This window comes from Musa acuminata, chromosome BXJ1-2 (genome assembly GCF_036884655.1).
Source record: "Musa acuminata AAA Group cultivar baxijiao chromosome BXJ1-2, Cavendish_Baxijiao_AAA, whole genome shotgun sequence".
Lineage (NCBI taxonomy): Eukaryota > Viridiplantae > Streptophyta > Magnoliopsida > Zingiberales > Musaceae > Musa > Musa acuminata.
Genome location: NC_088328.1, coordinates 29,617,170 through 29,643,920, shown reverse-complemented (window position 1 = coordinate 29,643,920; position 26,751 = coordinate 29,617,170). Strand labels below are relative to the sequence as shown.

General features: G+C 38.4%; 4 protein-coding genes across 6 annotated transcripts; 3 read left to right on the top strand and 1 right to left on the bottom strand.

Annotated features, from left to right (window-relative positions):
• The first annotated feature begins 75 nt into the window (after positions 1 to 75).
• On the top strand, positions 76 to 4,810 carry LOC135608424 (multiple organellar RNA editing factor 2, chloroplastic-like). The gene is made up of 4 exons (XM_065101299.1): positions 76 to 480; positions 728 to 825; positions 1,229 to 1,294; positions 4,363 to 4,810. Exons 1-4 carry the CDS (start codon positions 122 to 124, stop codon positions 4,503 to 4,505), a joined length of 666 nt encoding a protein of 221 aa, XP_064957371.1. The 5' UTR covers positions 76 to 121; the 3' UTR covers positions 4,506 to 4,810.
• A 328-nt stretch (positions 4,811 to 5,138) lies between these two features.
• Positions 5,139 to 7,411, top strand: LOC135608421 (probable serine/threonine-protein kinase PBL15). The gene is made up of 5 exons (XM_065101287.1): positions 5,139 to 6,065; positions 6,161 to 6,296; positions 6,368 to 6,504; positions 6,588 to 6,711; positions 6,788 to 7,411. Exons 1-5 carry the CDS (start codon positions 5,646 to 5,648, stop codon positions 7,216 to 7,218), a joined length of 1,248 nt encoding a protein of 415 aa, XP_064957359.1. The 5' UTR covers positions 5,139 to 5,645; the 3' UTR covers positions 7,219 to 7,411.
• A 1,481-nt stretch (positions 7,412 to 8,892) lies between these two features.
• On the bottom strand, positions 8,893 to 13,582 carry LOC135608413 (tetraspanin-20-like). The gene is made up of 6 exons (XM_065101278.1): positions 13,271 to 13,582; positions 13,106 to 13,205; positions 11,029 to 11,109; positions 10,848 to 10,952; positions 9,387 to 9,581; positions 8,893 to 9,229 (listed from the first exon to the last, which is right to left on the bottom strand). The coding sequence occupies exons 1-6, from the start codon at positions 13,429 to 13,431 to the stop codon at positions 9,167 to 9,169; spliced, it is 705 nt and encodes a 234-aa protein (XP_064957350.1). The 5' UTR covers positions 13,432 to 13,582; the 3' UTR covers positions 8,893 to 9,166.
• Positions 13,583 to 14,781: 1,199 nt separating this feature from the next.
• Positions 14,782 to 26,353, top strand: LOC135608404 (DExH-box ATP-dependent RNA helicase DExH9-like). Of its 3 annotated transcripts, none has more exons than XM_065101251.1 (14): positions 14,782 to 15,397; positions 16,074 to 16,274; positions 16,356 to 16,574; positions 16,870 to 17,202; positions 17,691 to 17,795; positions 18,595 to 18,705; positions 21,099 to 21,349; positions 23,475 to 23,598; positions 23,818 to 24,097; positions 24,197 to 24,339; positions 24,426 to 24,575; positions 24,660 to 24,892; positions 25,486 to 25,750; positions 25,868 to 26,353. In XM_065101251.1, exons 1-14 carry the CDS (start codon positions 15,131 to 15,133, stop codon positions 26,144 to 26,146), a joined length of 2,961 nt encoding a protein of 986 aa, XP_064957323.1. In that variant the 5' UTR covers positions 14,782 to 15,130; the 3' UTR covers positions 26,147 to 26,353. The 3 variants fall into 3 exon arrangements, with proteins under 3 accessions (XP_064957323.1, XP_064957340.1, XP_064957331.1); XM_065101268.1 differs by having other exon boundaries at positions 15,208 to 15,397; positions 16,074 to 16,282; XM_065101259.1 differs by having other exon boundaries at positions 15,261 to 15,397; positions 16,065 to 16,274.
• Positions 26,354 to 26,751: the final 398 nt, after the last annotated feature.

The window sequence follows — 26,751 nt, the reverse complement described above, 5'->3', positions numbered from 1 at the left end:
AATCCGAAAACCTATTTGGTAACGACGGCCCCACCACCACACAACCTTGTAAATATCATTCTTCTCTGAGCTCATCAAGATTAGGTTGTTCCGTGCCCGTCCGCTTCGTTCTTGGCCACCTATGGCCGTCTCCGCCGCTGTAGTGTCGTCGCCCTTCCTCGGCTCACGTTCTCTCATCACCCTCACCCGCTCTAAACGCTTCCTCCGCTTGGCGTCCGCCGGAACCCCCCTCGTTCCCATCGGTGCGTCCCGCCGGTGCATGGTTCGTCGGGCCGGCAACTCGTCCTACTCGCCCGTTACCGCCGGGTCACGTGGCGGTTCCGGGTTCAGCGACCGACCGCCGACAGAGATGCCGCCGCTGTTTCCAGGCTGTGACTATGAGCACTGGCTCATTGTTATGGACAAGCCCGGAGGCGAGGGGGCCACCAAGCAACAGATGATTGATTGCTACATCCAAACCCTAGCGAAGGTCGTCGGCAGGTACGATGCCTGTTAGATGTCGTCGTATATGTTCTTTTCTTCCCATTTTCCTTATTTCTTCTTTAGTGTGCTGTTCCCGTTTAGGGGTTTCTCCTTCGTAGTCTTGTATGAAACTTCCATTGAAACAGTACAACACGGCGAAAAATTGCAATTTCCTTCTTTCCTTTGTTTTGTTGCATTCGTTCCTTTTTAATCTTGGTTTTCGATATCTTATCTTTTGTCCTTTACTTGTTTTGTGTTAAGCTAGTGAGGAGGAAGCGAAAAGGAGGATTTACAATGTATCCTGTGAGCGCTACTTTGGGTTTGGATGCGAAATCGATGAGGAAACATCCAACAAGCTCGAAGGTCAGCTTCATTATTCTGTAGAATGAACCAGTTCGTAGTTTACATTTTGGGTAAATGAAGCTTATGAGTCGCCAACATGCTCTAGTGGATGTTAAGGGTCATAGATGACACATTCATTGGTAGTGTTATCATGATGTTAATCCTGCATGGGGAGCCTCTGTTGTCTTTATGTAACTATTGCTGACTCTCTAGTCTGTCGAGAAGTAAGAGTTCTTGTGTTTACAATGGCCTCTGTGTACTTAATTGCTTGAAAATGTATATATTGGGGGGATATTATGTTGAAAAGCCTGTTATATCTCAGAGTTGGCTTACATTATTTCTTGCAAATTTTGGGTTAATTTCCAGAGCATTTATGCCATATATAGTAAATGTGAGTCACAACAATTGTCCTGCATGATAACAGGTCTTCCTGGTGTTCTCTTTGTGCTGCCAGATTCTTATGTTGATGCTGAGAACAAGGATTATGGTGGTAAGTTATACCTATAAGCATCTTTTAGCCATTATCATACTATGCTTATTTTTTATTGTGTTCATACAGATTTGGTTGTTTGGTCACATGCTCGTCTAAGCTCATTTAGTTTCTTATTTTTTACTCTATGGTCTTAGTTTTGGCTGGCTCTTGACAGATGAGGCCTTTCCTTTGTAATTGTGTGGCCATATCTTTCTCCTTATTCTTCAAAAATAACTTTTTTTTCCATATATATGACAACAAGCCCATCTTGACAAAGTGGAAGAGCCTTGTGAGGCAACATTCTGCTTTGAATGCTAATGGACTTACATTGATTTTTTTTTCTCTAACAATTCTGCACTTCTCGTCAGTAACATTGCTGATCAGTGAAGATGAGACATGTGAATTATGTTTCTTTCGTTATTCAAATATCACTTAAGACTCATTAAAAATAAACCAGAAAAAGGCTAATTTCAGGCTTTATTGCTACTCTTTAATTAAAGCTATCGATATATGAGGCTAATTACATATTACCCCTATAGTTAGTTACCTTTAGCGTCCCGATCCCTACACTTTAAAAAGTTACATTGACATCCATATATTTATGAAAGTAAAATATCTATGTTCATTTATCCTAACGACGTTAGTTTTATCAACGGAAACACGAAAGTAAAGGGCAAAAAGGACGTTTTAATGTTCGGTGACGGATGGCATTGGTGGTGGTGGATGGCGGTATCGCTGGCGCCGATGTCGATGCAATTTCCTAATCGCCTCTAACGACAATAAGGTCTGCTCTCATTGTGACACCACTCGCCTCCATAAGGAGCGCACCGCCGACCTTATCGTCGCCCACCACTTTGCATTTGGGTCGACGCTGACGCAATTGCTGAGCGGCAATTGCGTCTGTGTCGATGCAAATGGTGGTGGTTACCGCGACATCTACGACGAAGATGATGGTCGTCTCGTCGTTGACCCGTTGGGCGGATCCCTGCCTTGGCCTGAATTTGGGGTCGTCAGAGCTCCTACCTCCCCCTTCACTACTGCGTCAGTTCTGGCACCACCTCTTGCTGAGTGGCCCTTTCGCCGCTTTGCATATGCGTCGGCCCGATGCAGTTGTCGAGTGGCATCGCTCTATATCTACATCGGCGTCGATACAACACCTAACTCAGGCCATCTGATTGAGCACTTGACTCAGGCTCCGCCGTTGGTTGAACAAATCGAACACCTTTGCAATCACACAAAAACCTTGATTTAGCATCTTGATAGCAGGGAGAGCGAAAGGGGTCTGAGACGGAGAACGAAGTTAACACGGAATGAGATGACTACTACCTTGGAGAGAGGGGAATGAGTTTGTGCAGTGACTGTGAGCGGCAGCGGGGGAGTTAGGGCGTCGCTCAAGGCCAATGTCGCGGTTGTCATCATCATAGTCTCGGAAGTGCCGGTGTTGAAGAGGCGAGTGGTGGTAGCTGCCACAGGACGACGACCGGGGGAGACAAGAAGCCTCTCCACGAGCTTGGAGAGGGCGCTGCATTTGCATTGGTGCCAACGTAGATGCCAAGCGGCACCACTTTGCATCCGCGTTGAACATCGACACAAATGTAGAGCGGCGAAATGGTCGCTTGGCAAGAGGTGGTGTTGGAACTGACGCGGTAGCAGAGGAAGCGGTAGGAGCTCCAACAATCCACCCAACAGGTCAATGGCAAGGCGATCACCATCTTCATCGTTGATGTCACGATGGCCACCACCATCTGCATTGGCGTTGACACAGATGTAGAGCGACACGGGACAAGCAGCGATGAAGTCGGCGGCGCGCTCCTCATGGAGGTGGGTGGTGTCGTGGTTAGCGCGGACCTTATCGTCGTCGGAGGTGGCCAGACAACTGTGTCTATGTCAGCGTCGATGCCAACGACGTCACTATCTGCCGTCGTCTACCACCAAATAATAAAATTACCTTTTTGTCTTTTTTTTGTGTGTTTTCGTCGGTAAAACTAACGTCGTTATGGCAAATGGACATAAATATTTCACTTTTATAATTATAGAGATGTCAATACAACTTTTTAAAGTGTAGGGACCGGGACACTAAAGGTAGCTAACTACAGGGGGTAATTTGTAATTAGCCCCAATATATGTTATGACTAAAAGTAACAAGCAACATTTATTCAATGACTGTTCTTGTTAATAAAAATATCAAGAGTATGACATTTATTATTGATACCTTTTTTTATAAATGTATTTTGGTTCGTGAATGTGATTAAGAATAGTTGACATCCTAAGACAAGCCCCATTATGTTGAAATTGTGTTACCACTTAAAGGGATATTTGGTACTCTTAGATGTCTTACTACGAAATGCTTTAACTTTTGTCAATCTTTGCTGGTTTTGACTTCTGTGAATAAATTTGGATTGTCTATAGATGACAACTGTGGAATGTATGCAAAAGATACTAATCGTATACTTCATCTATTCTGGTATGTGTACTATGGAGTCTAGTAAATATGAATTTTGACAGAAACAAGAATAAATATTCATTTAGTTGAATTATCTGGAAACTTGCCAACCATTTTATGTCCATTCTATTTTTGCTAACACATCTCATGAGTCCGTGATATTCTTGACCTATATGTCCCTGGTTAAGAGTGTGTTTAAGGATCAAATGGTTGATTTGAAGTTTCTCATAGCTTTTAGGTCATTATCTTGCCTTTTTCCTTTTATTTATTATCCATTTATTTATTTATTTCCTTTAGTTTCTCCTCCACCCCTGTTATTTGTTTCTTCTATTTTCAGTGCCACCCAAACACTGTAGTGTCATGTCATCTGTGTAAAATTGACCACAGAGGCTTCCTTCTGATATAAAGATTTTATTGCCACAGAGCAAGCTTAAATTCCTTAGTCATCTTTAAAGAAGGGCATTCCAAGTTACACAAGTACCTATTTTCTTGTTGCTGGTTACACACTTTTGTACAATTCCCTATAGCTGGTCTACTTTCAGCAAGCTTACTCGAAGGAAAAAGTAATTCTCCCTGTTTCCTATATGACATGTTTGGTGATTTCCATATTTGCAGCTGAATTATTTGTTTTTTTTTCTTTCAGCTGAATTATTTGTTAACGGAGAGATAGTTCAAAGATCACCTGAGAGGCAAAGGAGGGTTGAACCAGTTCCCCAAAGAGCTCAAGACAGACCCAGATACAACGACAGAACTCGGTATGTTAGGCGGAGGGAGAATCAGCGGTGAGTGTGTGACTGCTACAAAGTAAAACATAGGCTGCTCTGATGAGACGATCAGTGGTTGTTTATGTCGCGATTTTCCTGTGAGCAATGTATGGTTGGATGAAAGCTCTTGTTGCTTGTGAAGCTCGAGGGCTTTGACATGCTGTGGCTTCGGACCTGTTGTCGACGCTTGATGTACTTACCAATTCACTTGTGCTTTGTATTGCATCTCAAGTTTGGCGAGTTCGGTACCACAAAACGTTGGTGCCATGAACCTTTGGCTAGTTGTTATTGTAGTTTTCTCGGTATTAATGCTTGCGATTTAGCTCACTAGTTTGTATTGAATCATTTCACGAACGGTCGGCCTTTGGTCTTGGTATACTGCTTGAAATGTATTCTTCCTGGTTTCAAGTATAGGTGACGATTATTAATCAGATACTCGCGTTCATTTGGGATGACCAATTATTCACCCCAATAAGTGCATCCATCACAGCCATAGGCACGAGCTCATGGCCGATGCGGGACGTCAGTGGAGCGGTCAGATGGATAGCCCACAGAGTATTAACAAGCGACAGCGGAAAGACGTCTTGTGGTCGATGAGAGAAGCTGCCGAGACTCGAAAGAAAACACAGATGGGTTACGCAGGAGGACACGAGCCACAGTGGCGCACACATAACCTTTCTTCCTCTGTATCGTGATCAGTTCCACGCACACGCCGACGAGGCCGTCATCAGGAACTGGCGAGTCTGACTGAGGAGTAGGACGCTGTTATTGCGTGTCTCAACCAATCCATTCAGAGTCAGAAAGATCCGTTGCTGCTTTTGTTTTGGGGCCTGGGAAGCCTACACCACTCAAATTGGTCCACCTGCCGACCTCAGATCGAGGACCAAAAGAGACTTCAATCCTGATATTGCTCATCTCACAGTAAAACCAAAAGGAAAACACAAGAGTGATGAGCTCGAGTTCCAGAACAAAAAGGAAGGGAGTCACACAACCAACCCAAAGAAAAGCAAAGGAATGCAGCGCTAATGGCGGAGTGGTTGGAGCAGTTGGGTGACGTGGGATCGGCAGCTCTTAATAGAGGAGAGCCATCGATCCCCCAATGTCCGCGTCGGTCGATCATCTCAAGCTGCTTCTTCTGCCTCGCCAGTGAACTCCATCCACCATGCCGAGGCCATGGAGGCCGATCGCTGCCGCCAAGTGCTGCACCGCGGACGACCACGTGGTGTTGGGGAACCTGAGCCGCTGCCGGCCGACGCGAGCAGACCTCTCCAAGAAGGTGGCGGAGCTGCGGTTCTTCCGCCGTCTCTCCTCGTCGGATCTCGGCAGCAGCCCCTGCTCGGCTCGGTTGAACGCCAACGACGAGTTCTCGCACTCGTTCGGCGCGGGCCTGTACGCCTTCCAGCTGAGCGAGCTAAAGGCCATCACGCACGACTTCTCCAGCAACTTCTTGCTCGGGGAGGGCGGCTTCGGCACCGTGCATAAGGGCTACATCGACGAGAGGATGCGGCCCGGGCTCAAAGCTCAGGCCGTCGCCGTCAAGCTCTTGGATGTCGAGGGGCTACAGGGGCACAGGGAATGGCTGGTGAACCCCCCCCCCCCCCACTCCTCACCTGTACTCAACCCTTGTTCCTCCTCACCTTTGCCTTGCGCCATGATGCTCTGCATGTTTCTCTGCAGGCAGAGGTGATATTTCTGGGGCAGTTCAGGCATCCGCATCTGGTGAAGCTCATCGGCTACTGCTGCGAGGACGAGGAGCGTCTTCTCGTCTATGAATTCATGCCTCGTGGCAGCCTCGAGAACCATCTCTTTAGGAGTAAGGCCTCGTCTTTCCCGACTCGATTGCTCGTCTCAGCCTCTCACGTAGAAGCAATGATCCGAGAGCAGGGATATCCATGGCTCTGTCATGGGGAACGAGGCTAAAGATTGCGATTGGAGCTGCAAAGGGCCTCGCCTTCTTACACGGCGCCGAGAAGCCCGTCATTTACAGAGACTTCAAGACCTCTAATATCCTGCTGGATCATGTTCGTGATCGCTTAGCTTTCTCTTCTAACGAGTCATCAGAATCGCTCACCGTGAACTCATGCGAAGCTTCGACTGGTTTCAGGACTTCACTGCAAAGCTCTCTGATTTCGGGCTGGCAAAGATGGGCCCTGAGGGCGAAGACACCCATGTCACGACGAGGGTGATGGGAACTCACGGCTACGCCGCTCCCGAGTACGTCATGACAGGTGAATCTTCCATCACTAATCCGGGAGTCATCTCGTTGATAGATCGAACAGCAAGTCTTGTGATCCGTTGATGCAGGGCACTTGACGACCAAGAGCGACGTGTATAGCTACGGCGTCGTGTTGCTGGAGCTGTTAACGGGAAGGAGAGCCATGGACAAGACGAAGCCCAAGAACGAGGAGAAGCTGGTGGACTGGGCTAAGCCCTACTTGACCAGCAGCAGGAGACTACGCTGCATCATGGATCATAGGCTTGCAGGGAGTTACTCCACCAAAGGATCTCGTGAGGTGGCGTCGCTGGCACTGCGATGCATCAGCCCTAATCCAAAAGACAGGCCTCAGATGTCGACGGTGGTCGAGACTCTCGAAGGACTGCAGCACCTCAAAGACATGGCGGTGAGCTCAGGTGCATGGCCTCCCATCGTTGGCAGGCATGCAATTTCGGCTAAAACGAAGCTGGACAACATGGCGAATGCCCGCCGAAGGAGCATCTCCACCAAATTAGCTTGAGCTCCACTTCCCTCTGCAATTATAAAGATCATTAGCTGTACATTTGTCGGAAGCTGATGCTCTTTGCTATGTTTTCCAATTTAATCAAGCTTAATGCAGATGAACATTATCCGATCAATTCTTCCAACATGTGTTGTAAAACAAGTGTCTATCCTAATGTTAAAAAACATCGAATAAGATTTTGATTCCTGAATGTCTACTAAGTGTTTTTAATACATCATATCAGATTAGTATTTTAGATGTAAATGCATCAAATAAAATTTCAAACCTCATGATCGATAGATTTTATACATCACAATTAGACTAAAATTTTAAAGGATTAAGATGAAGTTTAGCTCTTATGATTTTAGTCATTTATGGTTTACTCGTATATAAAATAATCTCTATATTTTTAAAAATATAACATAAAAACTCTTTTCGTCAAGTCTGAGTTAATTGTTGTTAGAGTTTGCTTATATGGTATGTTAATCTATAATAAATTATTAATATAATGATACGTATAATTTAAGTTTAAAAAAAAATATTTTAGTCATTGTGATTTTGTTCATAGACAGCCGTTATGATTTTGCTAATATTTAAAATAATCTTTATATTTTTAAAAACATAATATATAAGCTCCTTATGTCAAGTCTGAATTAACAAGCATTAGAGTTTGTTTGCATGGTATGCTGATTCACAATAAACTATTAATGTAATAACACATGTAATTTAAATTTAAAAAATTGAGACTACCATCAATCATGGAATGAAATATCATCGTAGAAGCGACCACTAGGAATAGCACCGACCCGTTGCTACTTAGCAGGGTGTCGTATGCACACATCCTTTCCTACACTAAAAACAAGCTCAAGAGCTTTTGATCCTATCTCAAGTGGATGCGCATCGACCAGTTCGACATTATGCATGTAATAGTCTCTTGATCCATCTTCCTCCTCTTGAGCATTTTCATCTCACCGCCTCTCATTTTATCCTCTCCTATGCCCCCTACTCATCGTGCCTACGACGTGATGGTCCAACTCTTCCTTATCTTCATCTCCAGCCTCTCCTACCTTTGCCTCTCTATCTTTGTCCGTCGCTACGACCTTCGTAGCTTCCTCTTCCTCGACAAAAAAACTTTTTTTTTAATTTAAATTATATGTCATTATATTAATAATTTATTATGAATCAACATACCATGTAAACATACTCTAATGTCTGTCAACTTAGATTTACTGTGAGAGATTTATATGCTACGTTTTTAAAAATATAAAAATTATTTTAGACATAAACAAAACTATAAAGATTTAAGTGATCCATGACCGAAATCACATGAGCTAAAATATACCTTTTATTTAAACTTAAATTATACATATTATTACATTAAATTATACATATTATTACATTAATAATTTATTATGAGTTAGCATGTCACAAACTATAACATTTGTAGATTAGGAAAAAAATTATATTATATTTTTTAAAATATAAAAAAATTATTTTAAACGTGAGTACATCATAAAAAGTTAAACGATTTATGGCTAATGAACCTTAACCCTATTTTATATATCTAAATAAAATTTTATTTATAAAAAAAACATAAACTTATCTTTATATCTTAATCTTCGCTCTTTGAATTGAAAGCCTGTTTTATTATTGAGGAAGGCCACGCTGGACGCAAGCATTGGACTCTCAAGACACCATAATCATACCTCTGTCACAGAGATTAATGCAGAGAAGATATGGCAGGTTACAGAAAAGTCGCAAGCATGCTCAGTCCTCGATAGCCCAATGGTTCTCTCCGAATAATTACATGATCAGTGCAGCCCAAGATTATAACACATATTACAGCAACGCGAAACAATAGCACGATAACTGCGAGCCATCAGAGATCCCAATTCCAGAGCTATACATAGAATGGATGTGTCACAGGAGGCGAACGCTTCATGCTAATGCGCCTTCCACTACCAATTCATGGGCATTGTGTCGCTGGATCCACCGTGTTACATGTGAGCTCACCCTGATTCAATCCATACTGTGTACCAACCAAAGTAGTGAGCCATTTGACTCTATGCCACACACCACAAACCAACTCAAAAGCAATTCATGTTCCCATCAAACATGTCAATGCATTAAGAACGAGTAGATGAAGGGAAACAGAACCATAAGATAGAAAAGGTGGAATAAAGTACCTTGTGTCTCATCCTTGAGCCCCAAATGTCTGAGTGAAGCCCTTTGTTGTCAATGGAGTTTGTGGTATAAGGGGGGCCACCCTGTGGGTTTAAAAGAGGTCTCCTTATGACAACAAAATCCTCGTCACTGTCATATTCCATCCTCCTAGAAGGAATCATGGCTCGTAACACCATTGCCAATAGAAGTGACAGTGCCTGTTGAAGAGAACAAGAAATGTTTGAGAATACAAAGACTTTGCAGGTATTTCCAGTGCTTCAAATCATGTTTTGATTTTACTATCAACTATTTTGTTTTGGAAATTTAGTAAAAGATCACCGTTATTGCATAACAACAACATCATTACAAGAACTAATCCAATCCATATCCACTTCTTATAAAAACATAAAAATATGGATAAAAATAAAAAGATTTTATATTTTATATCATTTTTTAATTATGCTAATATAAATGGAAATAGGATTTAGATACAGTTTACGCATCAGTTATTACTTCATTTAAAGAAAAGAAATGAAAATTTTATCACTTTATAAGAGTGAATGTCAAATAGGCTTTCTCAGAAGAAATTTATATTGAAATGCATGCAAAGATTGTAAATTTACACATGAAGATAGCTCCACTATTAAAGTTCACAAGGTTAATATCAATCCTAGGTTTGGGCTAGAATGATACAAGTGAAATCGATACAATTGTTGGATTGAATTAAAGGAATTGGAATTGACTAAGAAAATAGACTAAATTAATATGTATAAAAATATATAATACTTAAAATATAGAATATCATTAAAAAATTTGAGGAAATAATATGCTATGCTGGAGTATTCTTTTATCTTCATATTTAGGGTATATTTAAAAAAAATAAATTAAAATTAAAATTAACGATAGTAAAATAAAAATAGGAAAACCACTAGAAGTAATTATTGTATGTTTATTAGAAAATAAATTGTATTGTATTATACAAGAAAACTAATATATAAAATACCTAAAACTTATCATAACATAACTTTGAAGATAATGATAAACTTCACTGGAACCCAACTTCTTCTCTAGTCATCATATAAATGAAGTATAGTTACACAAAAATAAATAAAGAAAACATGCAAAATTAGTTCTGAATTTTATAATATTTCTGTTCGTGATAGCATCGTATTTTTAGGAATTATACCCAATTTTGTGCTTTCCTCTCCCTATGTCTTTTCATCTTTATCATACTTGACAATGAATGATAAATATTAACGAATGATAAATATTGCCATAGTAGTGGTAGACAGGAAATCAATGGTTGTAATGGTAAGCAAATAGCACTGGTAAGGCTTTTAAATGAAAGTAATCCAATGGCAGTATGAACCTCTACAAACAATAAAAGGGTAAGTTACAATGAGAACAAAGGAAATAAATACTTTTAACCATGGCAAGAAAGGGAATATAACAGTGAAGTATACATGGTGAAAAACACTGCTCACCTGAATAATGATCACTCCTAAAGCAACCCATTTACATGTGTCCATGTTATCTTCTATAAATGCACGAACCCTTTTTAGTTCTCCAGTAGAGTCATATGGAAGGTCCTGCATTACACATGACATATTGCACATGACATTGATGATCCTTTCTGTACTTTAAACTGATTGTGATTGGTTTTACCTCTTCCCAGTGCTTGTTTAGAACCAGACCACCAACTAGAATTACTTCTAGTATAATCAATGTGGTGCTCAACATTGTAAACTGAGATTTAGCCAGTTAAGAAAGACGTACAAAATTAAGCATTGGACAGATACAAATGTTTCTTGAAAATATTGTATTTCCCAAGAGGTGATCATTTGAGAATTCTTGATAAGATTGTATATGTTGAAATACCAGAACAGAAGATAGCAAAATTTAAAAGGCAAAAGCCAAAATGAATTCTTTTAAGTTATGTTGAGAATTTCAGTTGTTACAGCTATACAAGAGATGTTTAGTTTCGGAATTGGAATAATGTAGAGCAATGTAAGCAAGCTACGATTATAAGTGAAGATGTGATGGCACAAGCAAATGGTGAAGTTATCCTTCATGGATCATCATTCAGACAAGTTGGACTACTGCATCACATGATTCAAGAATTCTAGTTACAAGAAACAAAAAGATTATTGGAGATTAAACACTTCAAAAACTACCAATGAAATTTAGTTTACAGGATGGAACAAGTTCAAAGGGGACGAGTATTGGAGATTAAACTAATCCCATCTTCTAATGCAACCATAATTGTACGAGATTTGGAAAGACATACTTGAAAAATGAGAAAGCTTCATAGCATGTAGAACAATATATAGGTTGGGTTCTTTAGATATGAAGCCTTCTAGAGAAAAGAGAAATATATTTAATTGAATATATCTAATGTATCCATGGGTCTATACAAGGCCAATGTGTTGTATCATGAGACAGGCAAGTTGATAGGATCAAGGTAATAGGAAACGAAGTGATAAGAGCTTAATAACTAGAATATGAAGTGGCATATGATGTTTATAAGGTACGGATTTAACCAAAAAATGCACAAAATTATCTTATAAGTGACCACAACCTTGCAACAATGCAATATGCATGCACTTCTTGGGTACTTTTTATAAATCTGAATTAGACAAGAGAGGAGAAAAATGAAGGAGCATAATAAGAAGAATAGTGGAGGTAGGGGTGTTCAGACCGGTTTGAACTGAACCATTAAGGATCGAACCAAACCGAACCGTTTTTTAAATTCGGTTTGGTTAAATAAGGTACTCCGAATTGGTTAAATAAGGTACTCCGAACCGGAACTGATTTGGAGCTACCTAACGGAACAGATTTAAAATCGGTTACTTTGGTTCGATTAACCGGTTAATCAATCTATAATTTTAAATAATTTAAAATATATATATTTCAAATGAACCGGTTCAACTCAATTGAACCGAATCAAAATCTTCGTCCAATTAGACGACATAACAAGATTTGTGAAATCGAACCCACGTCATTGGTAAAATTGGACCTTTGGGTATGTTAGATTAGTTGGTTTGAACCGATTAAGGGCTTATGGCAGTGAACTCAACCGGATTGATATCTTTTAAACTAAAATTTGTTCGGTTTGAATTGGTTAATCGAACTAAAGAAGGGTACCCCGAACGAGAACTGTCTATAGCCTTTAAAACTGAATCATTGGTGAATCGGTTCGGATCGAACCGATTTTAAACCAATTCAGTTCAGGGACCCAAACCGGTTTTGAATCGGATCGATTCAGGTTCGATTTGATTTTCCGATTCGATTTGAACACCCCTAAATAGAGGATTAGAAGTTTGAAGTTTTATAACCAAGACTGATGTTGATGACTTTTTATCTTTTACGATGGATGATAAGTTGTTATCAAGTCAATAATAAGCAAAGTTTCCATCAAAGATTTTCAGTCAGTGCATATTTACTACACACAAACATATAAATATCTTTCAGGCCTAATCAACAATTGACAAACCAGCTCAAAAATAACAAAATACTCAAGTAGTTTGTTGTTGCTTTTCCGCCTAAGAAAGAAGATTTGCAACAACACTATCAATAACTAAATTATATAAAGATTGTAGACGACTCATGGTAAAGCATTACGAAAATTGCATCTTTAACAAACATAAGCAAACAAAATGCTATTACTTCAACGGAAGTGAAACAAATATCATCACAATTATGAATCATTCAAACAGAATAGCATGCATCAATAGTAGGATACGAAGCAGAGACAACAACCGTTGATTGCTTCAGCGGCGACATGCCCTATGAACGTGATCAAACATAGGCAGATGCCTACTCCCATCGAAACACACACAAACCTGGCTCATTGGGCAAAAGACAAGCATTAGATCAGGAATCAATAGGGAAGGTAGGCATGATTTACCATGGAGCGGGAAGATGGTCGACATCGAGAGGAAAGTCGTGGCGACGGCAGAGGTTGAGCAACCATAGGGAGTAAATCAAGATGGAGATACCGACGAAGGCTTGGAGAAAATTGAAGAACTTGAGGAGGAAGGCGAGGCAGCCGCTGAAAATGCGAGTCATATCCTCGTTTCCCTCAATCTCTTCTACTTTTCCTTTTTCTTTGTTCGATTGGGGTTTCTTCTTTCTCTTATTATCGACAGCCAATGATCGGTTGGGTGAGAATAGAATAAAATAGAATTGGGAGAATAGGAAACATCCGAGGATAGAATGAATAGTTGTCCATTATTTGGGGGTGACTATAAATATCATCGAATAGAGGGATGTCTGCTGCACATATCCTATTCAATTTATTCTCCATTTAAAAAAAAATAATAATTATATTTGGGTAAAATTCTCGAAAAAAATATTAAGTTTTTTCTTTTTTCTTACCTAACATTTTTTTACTTTATTCATCCTTTATTTTCTAAAAATTAAGATTATCCTTAATCTCCATCATCATCATCTTCACACGTTCTGTGTCAATAATGATTCTACTATGATTAGAGAGATCGTCAATTATAATACTCTTAAAGACATATTAGAGGAGGGTATTGAAACTCATGCCAAAGCTATACCGGAAGATAAAGTGGGTGACGAAGGGAGTGGGAGCCTTTCACTTCATATGCATTCCTTTGTTCTTGTCATCATCGTACCATAGCAATAGTGATGAGGATTATGACAAGGGTCTTATGATGGTAGAAGTAGCTTATAACACAATGTAATAGTATGATCACGATAAGGCAAAGGTGACGGTCGATGGGATGAAGGCCGTATCTAATATTATCTTTTTTAAAATAAAGAATACTTCACGAGAAAATAAAAACTTTAGGCTATGTAAAACTTTACTCATTAATTTTTTTTATTTTAGGTCGTTACATTAATATATTTAAATTATATAAATTCATAAAAAAACTATGGGTTTTTTAATCTAGAATACCCTATTTTCTAAAATTTTTTGATCCTATATTTTTTTTCTAATATCCAAAATACCTCTGACTACCTATTCATTTTTGTTTCATATAGATTGATTTATAGGACGAATTAGTCTAATTATAACATTTTTATACTGTATTATAGTATTTTTGATAATATAAAAAAAATACTGTAACATTATGTTACAAAGATATATGAAGCTCTAATAACCTAATTCAAAACTATTCCCCTTGCGATGTGAAATTAGGATTGAGATATTGTTTGACATTAGTAAAATTCCTAAAATTGAGTAACCATTATGGCTATTAAAATAATATTTATATATGATAATTTGATAGAATTCCAATTGGAAAATTGTTCATGAAATTTTCTCTAATTCAAAGGGGTATCTATGAATATAGAGGTATTCTTATAAGGGCGAATTTTCGGAAAAAGCTCATATCTTTGATAAATTTTCGTAGGGCGTATTGATCGCGTAGGGAAAAGACATTTTACCCCTGCACCGCTGCCCTCCGCCACCGTTCGCTCCGTCGGACCTGCCCTTGTCTGCGTCGCCCTCGTGCGAGGAAGGAGGGGGCGCAGCAGAGACGACCCTTGCTGCCCTCGCGTGAGCAAGGGCGCAGGCGGCCTCCGCTGTCGGCCGCGGGCGAGGAATTCGCACTTCTTATAATATTTATAATTTGAGGAGGTCATATGTGATATTATCATCCCATAGGGTTGTCTAGGTATATTTGCCAAACCTAGGGTTTTAGGCGGCTCTGCTCCGTCGCGCTGAGTTTGACGATCTCGAGGAGAACCCTAATAACCCCATTTAGGGTTCTTCCTCATCTCGCTTACCCTCTCCACAATGTCGTCACTGAAGAGAAAAGCCCTTGAGGATTCCAATCCGGAGTTCGTGCCACCCTCCAAATCACCCAGGGAAGCGGCGGTGGTCCGCCTCGACGAGCCGGTGGCGTGCCTCCATGACGTCTCCTACCCCGATGGCTACGCGGCCCCGACGCGGCCCCGCCCTGCCTCCGAGAATTCGAAGACTCCGGCTAGAGAGTTCCCTTTCGAGCTCGACCCCTTCCAGTTGGAAGCCATCAAGTGCCTGGACAGTGGTGAATCCGTCATGGTATGGCCACGTGTCGCTTGGCTCTGGGTACTTGTTTTTGGTTCCTGGATTTAGTTTGATGAGGAATTGGGGAAATCTGTTTTTCTTAGGTGAATAATTTTTACTTTTTTTGTGTTATTTTTTGTTGGTGTGTGTTAACGTACTCTAGGTAGCTCAAAGACCAAATATTTCTTCGGAAAATTCTTTTTATCCAACTTGAAGTAATTTGATTTTTAATCTTCTATTGTTTCTCCTTGGAATTCAAAATTTCTCGTTTGCTTATTTTTTGGACTCCACATTTCGTCGGTTCTATTTGAAGTAGTTTATTGGTGTTACAACTCTCAAAGATACATCGATTTGTGTGGAAGCATTCTAGTGCTGTTTCAAAGGCTCAACATCAGTTTCTTCCCCTAGTCGTATTGGAATAATTTGGTTTCTCCCTTTCATGTTCAAAGTCGTCATCAGAATGAAATTTTCAGATTTCTAGTTCCATTAAACATGTAAATGTGGTTTTCCTTTTTCTCAAGACTGGTCGAGTATGTTGACAAGGTCTTCGGATTGTACTTTCTGTAAGATTTTCATGCAACATCTGTGTATTGTTTGCTAAATATGATGATTGTTTTTTTTTCTTGGTGATGGTTTCTGCTAGCTTTGTTTTTTAATGGAGGTGCATTTTCTCATTGTTGAGGTATTCTAGGTCTCGGCACATACATCAGCAGGGAAGACAGTCGTTGCATTGTATGCAATTGCCATGTCTTTGCGAGATCAGCAACGCGTCATCTATACCTCACCCATCAAGGCTCTCAGCAACCAAAAGTACAGGGAATTTAAAGAAGAGTTTTCAGATGTTGGTCTCATGACTGGGGATGTAACCATAGAACCTAATGCCTCTTGCTTGGTAGATCTGTGAGCATATGGCATCTTTCACCTTATACTCTTTGACTATGTTATGTTATTGATCTTATATTCTGTTTTGTAGGTTATGACCACTGAAATTTGGCGTAGTATGCAGTATAAAGGATCAGAAATTATGCGGGAGGTGGCTTGGGTTATTTTTGATGAAGTCCACTACATGCGTGATAGAGAGCGAGGTGTAGTATGGGAAGAAAGCATTGTTATGGCTCCTAAGAACTCACGTTTTGTGTTTCTCTCTGCTACGGTTCCTAATGCTAAGGAGTTTGCAGATTGGGTTGCAAAGGTTCTTTCTCTTCATCATATTTATTATTTTTTCCATTTAAAATTTACTTCAAAAGCCATTTTGAGGATTTTGATACATTAGTTTTAACTGATCAATTTTATAACATCAAATTTCTCTCTGTTTCATTATGAGGAACACTGAACACTAATTTTTCATCTAACTGTCCATATCAAAGTTTGAACATGTCCGATCATTGAAATATTAAGCACCGTGTTTTTGTTTGCACTAGGGTTCTCTTGATGGTTTAATATGTACATTGTACATGTTAAATAATTTTTTTTTCTTTTCGTTTCAGGTTCATCGAAAACCGTGCCATATAGTTTATACAGATTATCGACCTACACCACTTCAGCACTACATTTTTCCTTCTGGGGGCAATGGCCTATATTTGGTAGTGGATGAGAAGGGAAAGTTTAGAGAGGACAGTTTTCAGAAAGCTTTGAATGCCCTTGTTCCAGCTGAGGAGAACAAACGTGATAATGGAAAATGGCAGAAGGCTTTATTAGCTGGTAAGCCTCGTGAGGAAAGTGACATATTTAAGATGGTGAAGATGATAATTCAGCGCCAATATGATCCTGTTATACTTTTCAGCTTTAGCAAAAGGGAATGTGAGTTTCTTGCAATGCAGGTAACACTACTAGTCTTTTGCACGATAGGATCCTTTGAGTTATATTTATACATTCAAAAAATCCTCAGATGTTTGTTTATCTTTGCTAGTCCAACAATGCACCAACTTTTGAAGATTCATCCTTGTGGCTAGTGGCATAAATTTATAACAATGATTGTTGTTATCAACAGGCTTATTATATATGTGAACTTGTGTGGTTGTACATTTGACTACTAATGTTTAGTTTGTAATTGGTTTTATTAGAAAAATAGAGCACTTGATGCTTATCTAAACATATTTTTATTAGCTTTTCAGGTCAATATGGACTATGCCGGACCATTGTCTCTTTAATTGACATTTTTAAGGACTTCTAGTGCTTGTGTAATATTAGCAGTAAAACTCTTTGGATTTTCTGTTTTTTGAATAAAAAATAAATTTATGTTAGACCAAGACTATGATTGTACTTCAATTTATATAACAAAACTTTTCTTCTTAATTTTGTGATACAGATGGCAAAGTTGGACTTAAATGAAGAAGATGAAAAAGTGAATATCGAAACAATATTTTGGAGTGCCATGGATATACTTTCTGATGATGACAAGAAGTTACCTCAGGCAAGATTTAGTTTCATAGCTAATTGTCTTTCTCATTTTTTGCAAAAAGTACTATCTAGTTTGGAGGCAAAGGTCCTTTTTCCGCCTTTTATATTCTTCTCTCACCCTTTCTTCCGTCTACTTCTATTTCTTTTTATAATTCTGTGGTGTGACCTTCAAGATAAAGTGAATCTAAGCACAAGTCCTGCTGTATACTTTAATTGGCTGCTTGATCTACTCTTGTTCTGATCTGGTTTCCATTTTACAAATTTTCACCCTAGAAGGTAGCATGGAAAATTTAAATATATAAGATTGGCTTGAACTGATAAAGTTGGAACGGATCATGAATTTAACCTACTCTCTGTTGAATCTGACCATCATCATTGGTCTAAACCATAAAAGTAACTTCTCATAAGATAAGTTCGGTTGATTTCAGACTTGTCAGTTGAACTTGTTTTGAGGGAACTTATGGTGAAGCAGAGGATTTTCTTTTCTTTTGGTTGGTATTCTTTCGGGGTTCTCATTTTGTGTTAACATGTGGATTATATTTCCTTTTTGTAATTTACACATTGACTTCTTCATATTTGTTTGGAATTTATTTTTCTCCTTTTTTTAAAAGGGTGATCAATGTTTCTGCCATTAAATGATGCTTTGGTTCTGATAATTGAACTGGGTCATCTTTTAGTGTGTTTTTTAGATATCTTTGTGTTATGTTGTTGAGAAACAATATGTAAGTAGGTAATTTCAATTTCCAATTCCTTGTGTAAACTGTTTCTTGGAAACTGTGGCTTGATGTTTCCTTTGAACATTCTCTGAACAGGTATCAAATATGCTGCCCTTGTTAAAACGTGGAATTGGTGTACATCATTCTGGTCTACTTCCAATTCTGAAAGAAGTGATTGAAATACTTTTTCAAGAGGGTCTCATCAAGGTCAGTGATAATAGCTTTCATTTGTATGATTGATGAATTTCATAAGAGATTCATGAAGTTTTCCGGGAAACTATACGACCTTAAAGCCATGATTGGAGGTTAGCATCCATAGTTTGTGGTACTTTTATTCACTTATTCACAATGATAAAAGATTCGAATTGTTGAGACTAGAAGTCCAATACAACAAATATTTTTCAGATTTACAGTCGCAAAATGAATACATTACTATTCAAAGATCCATTCAAAAGAAGTTTAAGACCACAAGGTACCACATTATTGGAAGTATCAACTTTTAGCTTTTAATTTAGCATACCATTATATTTTAACCTAATTAAGCACAAAATGGTGACCATTAAAGCCAATATAATTTGTTAGTGGGTGCCCAAGTGGTTCAATGTGTACTGGGATCCAAAATAGCATATCAACCCTGACTTGATGTACAATGAACCATCATGACCATGCATGTTCCATGTTCTAGGTCAAGGTTTTAAATTTCGAATTGTACCGCACATATCGGGTGGTACGTATCGATTCGTTAGTTGATCGGTACACGGATCGCCTGCTACATGGCGGTATCAACTGATGGACAAAATTAGGAGCACGATGGCGAGGAAGATGAGGCTGTGGCGCTCGTCGAACGGAGTAGGCATGATGGAGAAGAGAGTTGGACGTGGTGGGACATGAAGAAGCGCTCCGTCCGGCGGAACGCGGTAGGGAGCGGGTCCTTGCTTTATCGGGCGGAACACTGTAGGGGGCAGGTCCTCGCTTCGTCGGGCAAAACGCGGTAGGGGGCGGAGGGATCGTGGCCGCTGTGGTCGGGGAGGTCGCGGTTGACGATGAAGGAAGGGATCCTAGCCCAGGTAGGACTGCTACTTCCTCTTCTCGCTCTCGCCGTCATCTTGGTCTTCTTCCTCACAGTCATTGAGGGCGGTAGCGATGAGGGAGTGGGAGATGAGCTCGCCCTGGGTTAGATCCCCGTCGGATCTGGTTGCCGCGGGAGCATTGCAGAGTGCCTCGCGGGGGATGAGTTCGAGCTGGGGACGGAGGCGATGCGTCGCATCCTCGCCCGCTCCGCCATCACCCCCTTTCCATCTCTCGAGATGGAAAGGGGATATTTTTATAAATAATTTTTATAGTAATTAATATAAAAATACATATGTTTATGAGTAAACATATGCATATAAACATATTTTTACATACATATGTATATAAATATATGTATATAAATATATGTATATAAAAATACATATAACGAGCAGTACGCTAGGGCATACCGCTCGGTACGGTACAAAATTAAAAACCTTGTTCTAGGTAATATATAGTTCAAGTAGTTTAGCTTGTGAAACCATGAAAATGGATATTTTAGATGAATTGATCGACCCGCTTTGGTTAAGCAAAAATGATTGTTTGTTAAGTTGCTGGATCTATGATTTTTGTACATTTAAGAAGTTTTCATGTATTTCACATGCTTTGTACTCATGCAATGCATTAAATAGAACTACTTTTAACAAATAGTGAGATGCTTACACGTAGAATTACTATTTATCATTTATGTGTTATCTTTTGTTCACAGTCAGATGCTTAATTTATTACATATATATCTAATTATAATATGGCACAATTCTCTGTATGGTTCATGGTGTTTCTAGGACCTCTTTTCTTAGATTTGATTGAATTCGAAATTTGTGCATTGCTGAGTTTCTCAGTTGTGATCATAGATGTGACTGTCACACGTCCTAATCTATATAGTGATTCTTGAACAACATGTTTATAAAAAATTATAACTAATTTAGGTTGGGTAGATGTATCTTTTCTACATATTGAGCTCTCTTTATGGAAATTTTGCCAGATAGTTCAAATCAACATATCTTTCTATTTAATATTTCAGACTTTACATTCTTTGATCTAACTATACCTCTACGCTTGTGATATCAAATTATACTGTTTACCAACATATTTATAAGGTTCCTATGATATTTATAGGTTGCTTTATATGATTTTGTCATATTACTTCTGGTGCTACTTATTTTTAGTGAATGCAATAATTCCTTATCTTGTCTTGTTTGAAACATGATACGTCTGTGATATCTACCTGTCATGCTCTTTTTGTGCATGTGGTACTGACTGCCCAACATTCCAGATGATAAAAGATGCTCATAGCCTTGTTCAGTTTGAATATGATTTGTGACTTCATAATTGGTGCTTTGTGTTATTTTCTTGAAATTTTTTGTTATCTGTGCTGGTTTTTTGGAGAAAGTATATTGACTTTTGACTTTTAAGGAGATCCTATCTACTTATAGAAGAAATTCTTTGTTCATAATTTGATGTATGTGAAACAAGCATCTACTCTGAGTCTTTGATGCATTGCTAAACATACAAACTTTCTTCTTCAGTGTTTATTTGCAACAGAAACCTTCAGCATTGGTTTGAACATGCCTGCAAAGACTGTAGTATTTACAAATGTACGCAAATTTGATGGTGATAAATTTCGATGGATATCAAGTGGTGAGTATATTCAAATGAGTGGACGTGCTGGCCGTCGAGGCATAGATCAGCGTGGCATCTGTATTTTAATGGTGGATGAAAAAATGGAGCCATCCACTGCTAAATTAATGGTTAAAGGAAATGCTGATAGTTTAAACAGGTATGAGATATTCCTCTAAAATTGGATTTATACTTTTTGTTCTTCATTCGGTTACTTAAATTTTTTTTCTTGCCTGACAAAAATGCTGCTGGCACTAATATCATAGTTCCATCATACTCATTGGACATTAATACTAATATCATAGTTCCATCATACTCATTGGACATTAATATTTCAGACATATTTTGTTTTCTTTATAGAGATCCTACACATAATTATGAAGTATGAAATGTAATCCAATGGAGGTTCTTTTATGCTTGTAATTTTGATCTTGCTATCATGAAACTTCAAGATAGACAGTTGGAACCTAATGAGTGTTCCAGGTAACACTAATCCAAATAACATCTGCATCATATATCAGTTACAAGGATTTGGTGTCAATCAAATATCCAAAGCGTAGGAAGACTAATACACTTATTGACTTCTTACAAGTGAATATTACCAGTGTAGTGTCCTTCCAAGGATCTACTCCATGACATATGCACCAATCATGTAAGATGGTGGCTGACATGGTCTTCGCCTCAGTAAGGGTGGTTCATTTGAAGTCTGGTTTCTCGATAATGTATTTATACATTGTGACTTGTGATACTTGATTTGGGACTTCGGAGTAAAATAGTAGAGCTTGGAAATGGATGACTATCCATCAATTTAGTGATGTAAAATCTTTATGATTTTTAGTTATGCCTCCAAAGAAACAAATCGAAGTGGACTGTGGAAATATATGAAACATCAGACTTACGTGAACACACAAAATTAGATTAAAGAGAGAAGGGCTTGCTTAAATGTGTTCAATTTTCTCCCAGGATATTAAAAGTTGCCGATCTGCATCAAGGATCGGCTGATTTAGATCGAAATCTGTGATAGGCAACACCAAGTGTCCTAAAATATTTGACCGCATAATTTCACCTTTTTTTTGCTTTTTGTTACATGGCTTATCAGATTGTTTGCTATTACTTGCTGTTGTGCTCCCATGAAATGCTGGCACCACATGAAAAATGGCACATACTCTAGAGTCTAGAGGAAGAAGTGGAAAGAAAATGAAACAAAAGGAGCATAAGACATTACATTGAACTCTCTGTTTACAGATTTGTCTGTGACAATGGTATAGTACACCGGAACCTCAATGTGGGGCTTTTAAAGAAAAAAACAAGCTGGATTGGACTGCCTGAAAAGGTGCAGCAACCAAAATCAAGCTTACTGGTATGGATGGAATAACATGTTCTATGTATCCAATGACAAAGTTATTAAATTCATAAACTTAACAAATTTAGCTAGACCTAGAGAAAATATTAAGAATAGTAATATTATTAATATCAATATTTGAAAAAAATTAGTAATTTATAGAAATTATTGTGTTTTCTATGTTTCGAATTTTCTAATTCCTCTCTTTTTTTATTTTACTTATCATTTAATTATTTTTTAATTTTTTTTGCTTATATTGTCCTCCGATTTTGGGGCCATCCAATCATCTGATCCATTTTGTAAGATCTGGCTGATTCAAAACTAGATGTATTATATTAGAAATGACTGAACTGGTTTGATCTCAATTTTTGAAACCTTGACTTCTCCCCTCTTTTGAATAAGGCACCAATCATGTCCTTTTTATCTAGAGATCATTGTCCAAATGCTACAACTAACGCATGTTTTTCTTAGTTGAGTTTCTCTTTAAATGGCTGATCTTTTAGACTCTTTACATCAGTTATTTTCAATTCTCTTATTTGAATAAAGGAAACCATAGCGTAGCATGTCACAAGAAGGTTTTGGAGAGGCTAATTTTCTTTCCTTGTCTATTGCAAACTGATGTGTAGCACTGGAGCTAGCAAGGACAGTTGTTTTTCTTTTAACATGGATCACTGAAATCAACAGCTGGAAGCTTATCCAAACTCCATCATGATTTTTTTTTTTTAATGTTTCCTGCTTAGTCACAACCTGAAGTATGAGTTTTCATATCAAAGCTGTTGTGCTCAATAACCACTGGTGTTCATGCTACTATAGGCATATCTGGATGCATGTATAATGTCTGCATGTTGGCTCTTGGCTGTGTGGTTGGTTTTATGTTTATCTGCTATGTGCACACATTGTTTAGGAGTATAGGATACCTTTCTAATATGACTTATGTTAACAGTGCCTTCCACTTAAGCTACAACATGCTGTTGAATCAAATAAGATGTGAAGATGGTGACCCGGAAAAACTTCTTCGAAATTCATTCTACCAATTTCAATCTGATCAATCTCTTCCTGATCTTGAGGTTTGTTGATGTCATCTAAATCTTAGCTTCTTTTTTTGTTCCAGGATGATCCTTGTCACTAGATAAAATGGCATTAAAATGTCTTTTCCCTCAAGTATTGAGAATTCTATGATTTGCTTACACATGAATTGAATTGCAAGTTGCTTTAGTTGTATTATGCTTATAACATTATTTTTAGAGCTAATAATTCCAAGTACACTTTCATTTCTTTTTCTGCAGAAACAATTAAAGGAATTAAAAATGGAGAGAGATTCTATGGTTATTGAAGAGGAGGAGAGCTTGAAGGACTATTATAATCTATTACAGCAGTACCGAAGCTTAAAGAACGATGTTCGTGATATTGTATTCTCCCCGAAGTACTGTTTGCCGTTCTTGCAGCCTGGCCGGCTTGCTAGAATCCGTATAGTTGGTGATGACAAGATGCCATCTTTCTCCGGCGAGGAACAGGTTACGTGGGGAGTAATAATTAGCTTTGAGAGGGTAAAAGGCTCAGCTGAAGGTAAGTGACATATACTATTAATGCCAGTCATTGAAGGATATGCTTAACATTTTTATGAAATTTCCTGTCATTTTAGAAAAATTCTTTATGATGTTTCAGATAGAAGACCTGAGGATGCTAATTACACATGTGATGTCCTCACAAGATGTTTCGTGAATAAGGAAGGAATGAAGAAAACAACGAAGATTGTTCCTTTAAATGAACGCGGAGAACCTGTTGTTGTTTCGTTGCCTCTCTCTCAGGTTACTGAAGCCTCTTTTTCTTGGTTCACTTTTAACTCTCTCACAAGTGCTGTTTTAATTCTCAAGTATGGTGATTTGATCAACAGGTTGATAGTTTAAGCAGTATCCGTCTTTTCATTCCAAAGGATCTCTTGCCACTAGAAGCTCGGGAGAATACTCTGAAGAAGGTTTCAGAAGTTCTTTTAAGATTTGCCAAAGATGGGATACCTCTTTTAGATCCTGAGGAGGATATGAAAGTGAGGATTTGTTCTTTCTATTTTTTTATTTGATTTCATCCTGTTTCTGATCTCTTAGGTTTATAAGCATCTCTTTCTTTACAGGTACAATCAAATTCGTATAGAAAAGCTATTAGAAGGATTGAGGCTATCGAAAGCTTATTCCGCAAGCATGAAATCAGAAACTCACCGCTTATTGAACAAAAACTGAAGGTTTTTCATTCTAAGCAAGATTTGACAGCCAGAATCAAGTCGATAAGGAAAGCATTGCAAACTTCAACAGCACTTGCCTTCAAAGACGAGCTTAAAGCAAGGAAACGGGTTCTCCGTAGACTGGGGTATAGCTCCTCTGCCAGCATATTTTTCCAGTTACATATTTCGTCATTGGGTTTTAGGAAACCGAAATATCTTTCCGCCGGTTCCCTTAGTTAAATAGTTTAAATAGATAAATAACATACTTTTGATGCCAAACTTTGTTACTAGTTTCTAGCAGTGTAATTTTTGAAGTTTTGAAAGTTTGTAATCTATGCTGCTTTAGTAAGCAATACAAGTCTATGAAGTGGTTCAAAATGGCAACTGAGTAAATTTTCTCATCTCTACATTTCTGTCGACATCAAGATATTTGAAATGCCACTTTGTGTTAGCGTCTGAGTTTTATGTTCTAAACAAAAAGGTGCAGTGTGACATTGCTACATAGTTAGGTTCTGCTGAATAGGGGGAGCAAGGGTATAACTTGGAGCTTTATTAAAGTGCTACTCGGTTTGATATGCTTATATCTGGTTTACACCTAGTCAATTTTTTGGTTTGGAATAATATGAACTGCTAGTGCATTGTTTGCTATGATAATGTTATGCATATTTTCTTCATTGTGGTGATTTTGGTTTTTACCATTTTGGACTTATCTTAAGCTGTGGCCTTCTGCTAATTGCAGATATATTACCAGTGAGGATGTTGTGGAGCTGAAGGGCAAGGTAGCCTGTGAGATAAGCAGTGCTGATGAACTAACACTAACTGAACTTATGTTTAGCGGGATACTGAAAGATGCCAATTTGGAGGAGATGGTAGCCCTGCTTTCATGTTTTGTCTGGCAGGAGAAGCTGCAAGATGCCCCTAAGCCAAGGGAAGGGCTTGACCTGCTTTATTCTCAGCTGCAAGAAATAGCAAGAAGGGTTGCCAATGTTCAACTTGAATGCAAGGTGTCTTGATCTGTCTATCTTGACTTGCTTTTTGCTATCTTTGGGATGAAAGAGAGCGAGATTTGATTACAATTAAAGTTTAACTCAGCAACATCTTTGTTTGCTATGTTCTGGCAGATCCAAATCGACGTCGAGAATTTTGTCAACGCTTTTCGTCCAGACATCATGGAAGCTGTCTATTCATGGGCCAAAGGATCGAAATTTTATCAGATCATGGAAGTAGCTCAAGTTTTCGAAGGTAGCTTAATCAGGGCTATTAAAAGGCTGGAGGAAGTTCTGCAACAGCTAATTCTGGCAGCAAAATCTATCGGAGAAATTGAACTAGAATCCAAATTCGAAGAGGCTGTTACAAAAATTAAGCGAGACATTGTGTTTGCTGCATCTCTATATTTGTAGTAGGAAAAGCAGAATGATGCAGTTTGTACTAATGCTTATTATGTGGGTTGAGTAGTTGGTTTCATTGGTTTCCAAGACCATCATTGTACAGAATGAGACATTTCAAGGTTGAAATTGATGGGAGAGGAAGAGGAGCCACAGCAGGTTCAGTTTTGACCCTATCAAACATAACGAAAAAGTTGAATTTTATTATTGTAATTTCAGTGATGATTGGAAGTTTTTTTTTTTTCTTCTAAACTTAGCATGAGCAAAAGATAGAGCTTATTGTTGTTAGTCCTGAAGCACAGATGTCTGAATACGAAATGCTACTTGAAATATTTTGGTGATCTAAATAAGAAATTTCGTTCAACCTAATTTTGATATTTGTTTTATTTTACTTTTTTATTATTAAAAATATATGCGTGAGGCACACTTGACTAATATATTAAATTCGATTTATTTTATATTTTGATGTATAATATTTATAATATCTCGAGAGTCAAAACTACTTTAGTAAACCATTTTATGCTTATATTCCGATTGCTAATATAGTAATATAGTTCCAATTACATATGGACACATATTTTACTCGTCCATCTCGAGACTCGCCGTCTTTGCGGGACCCA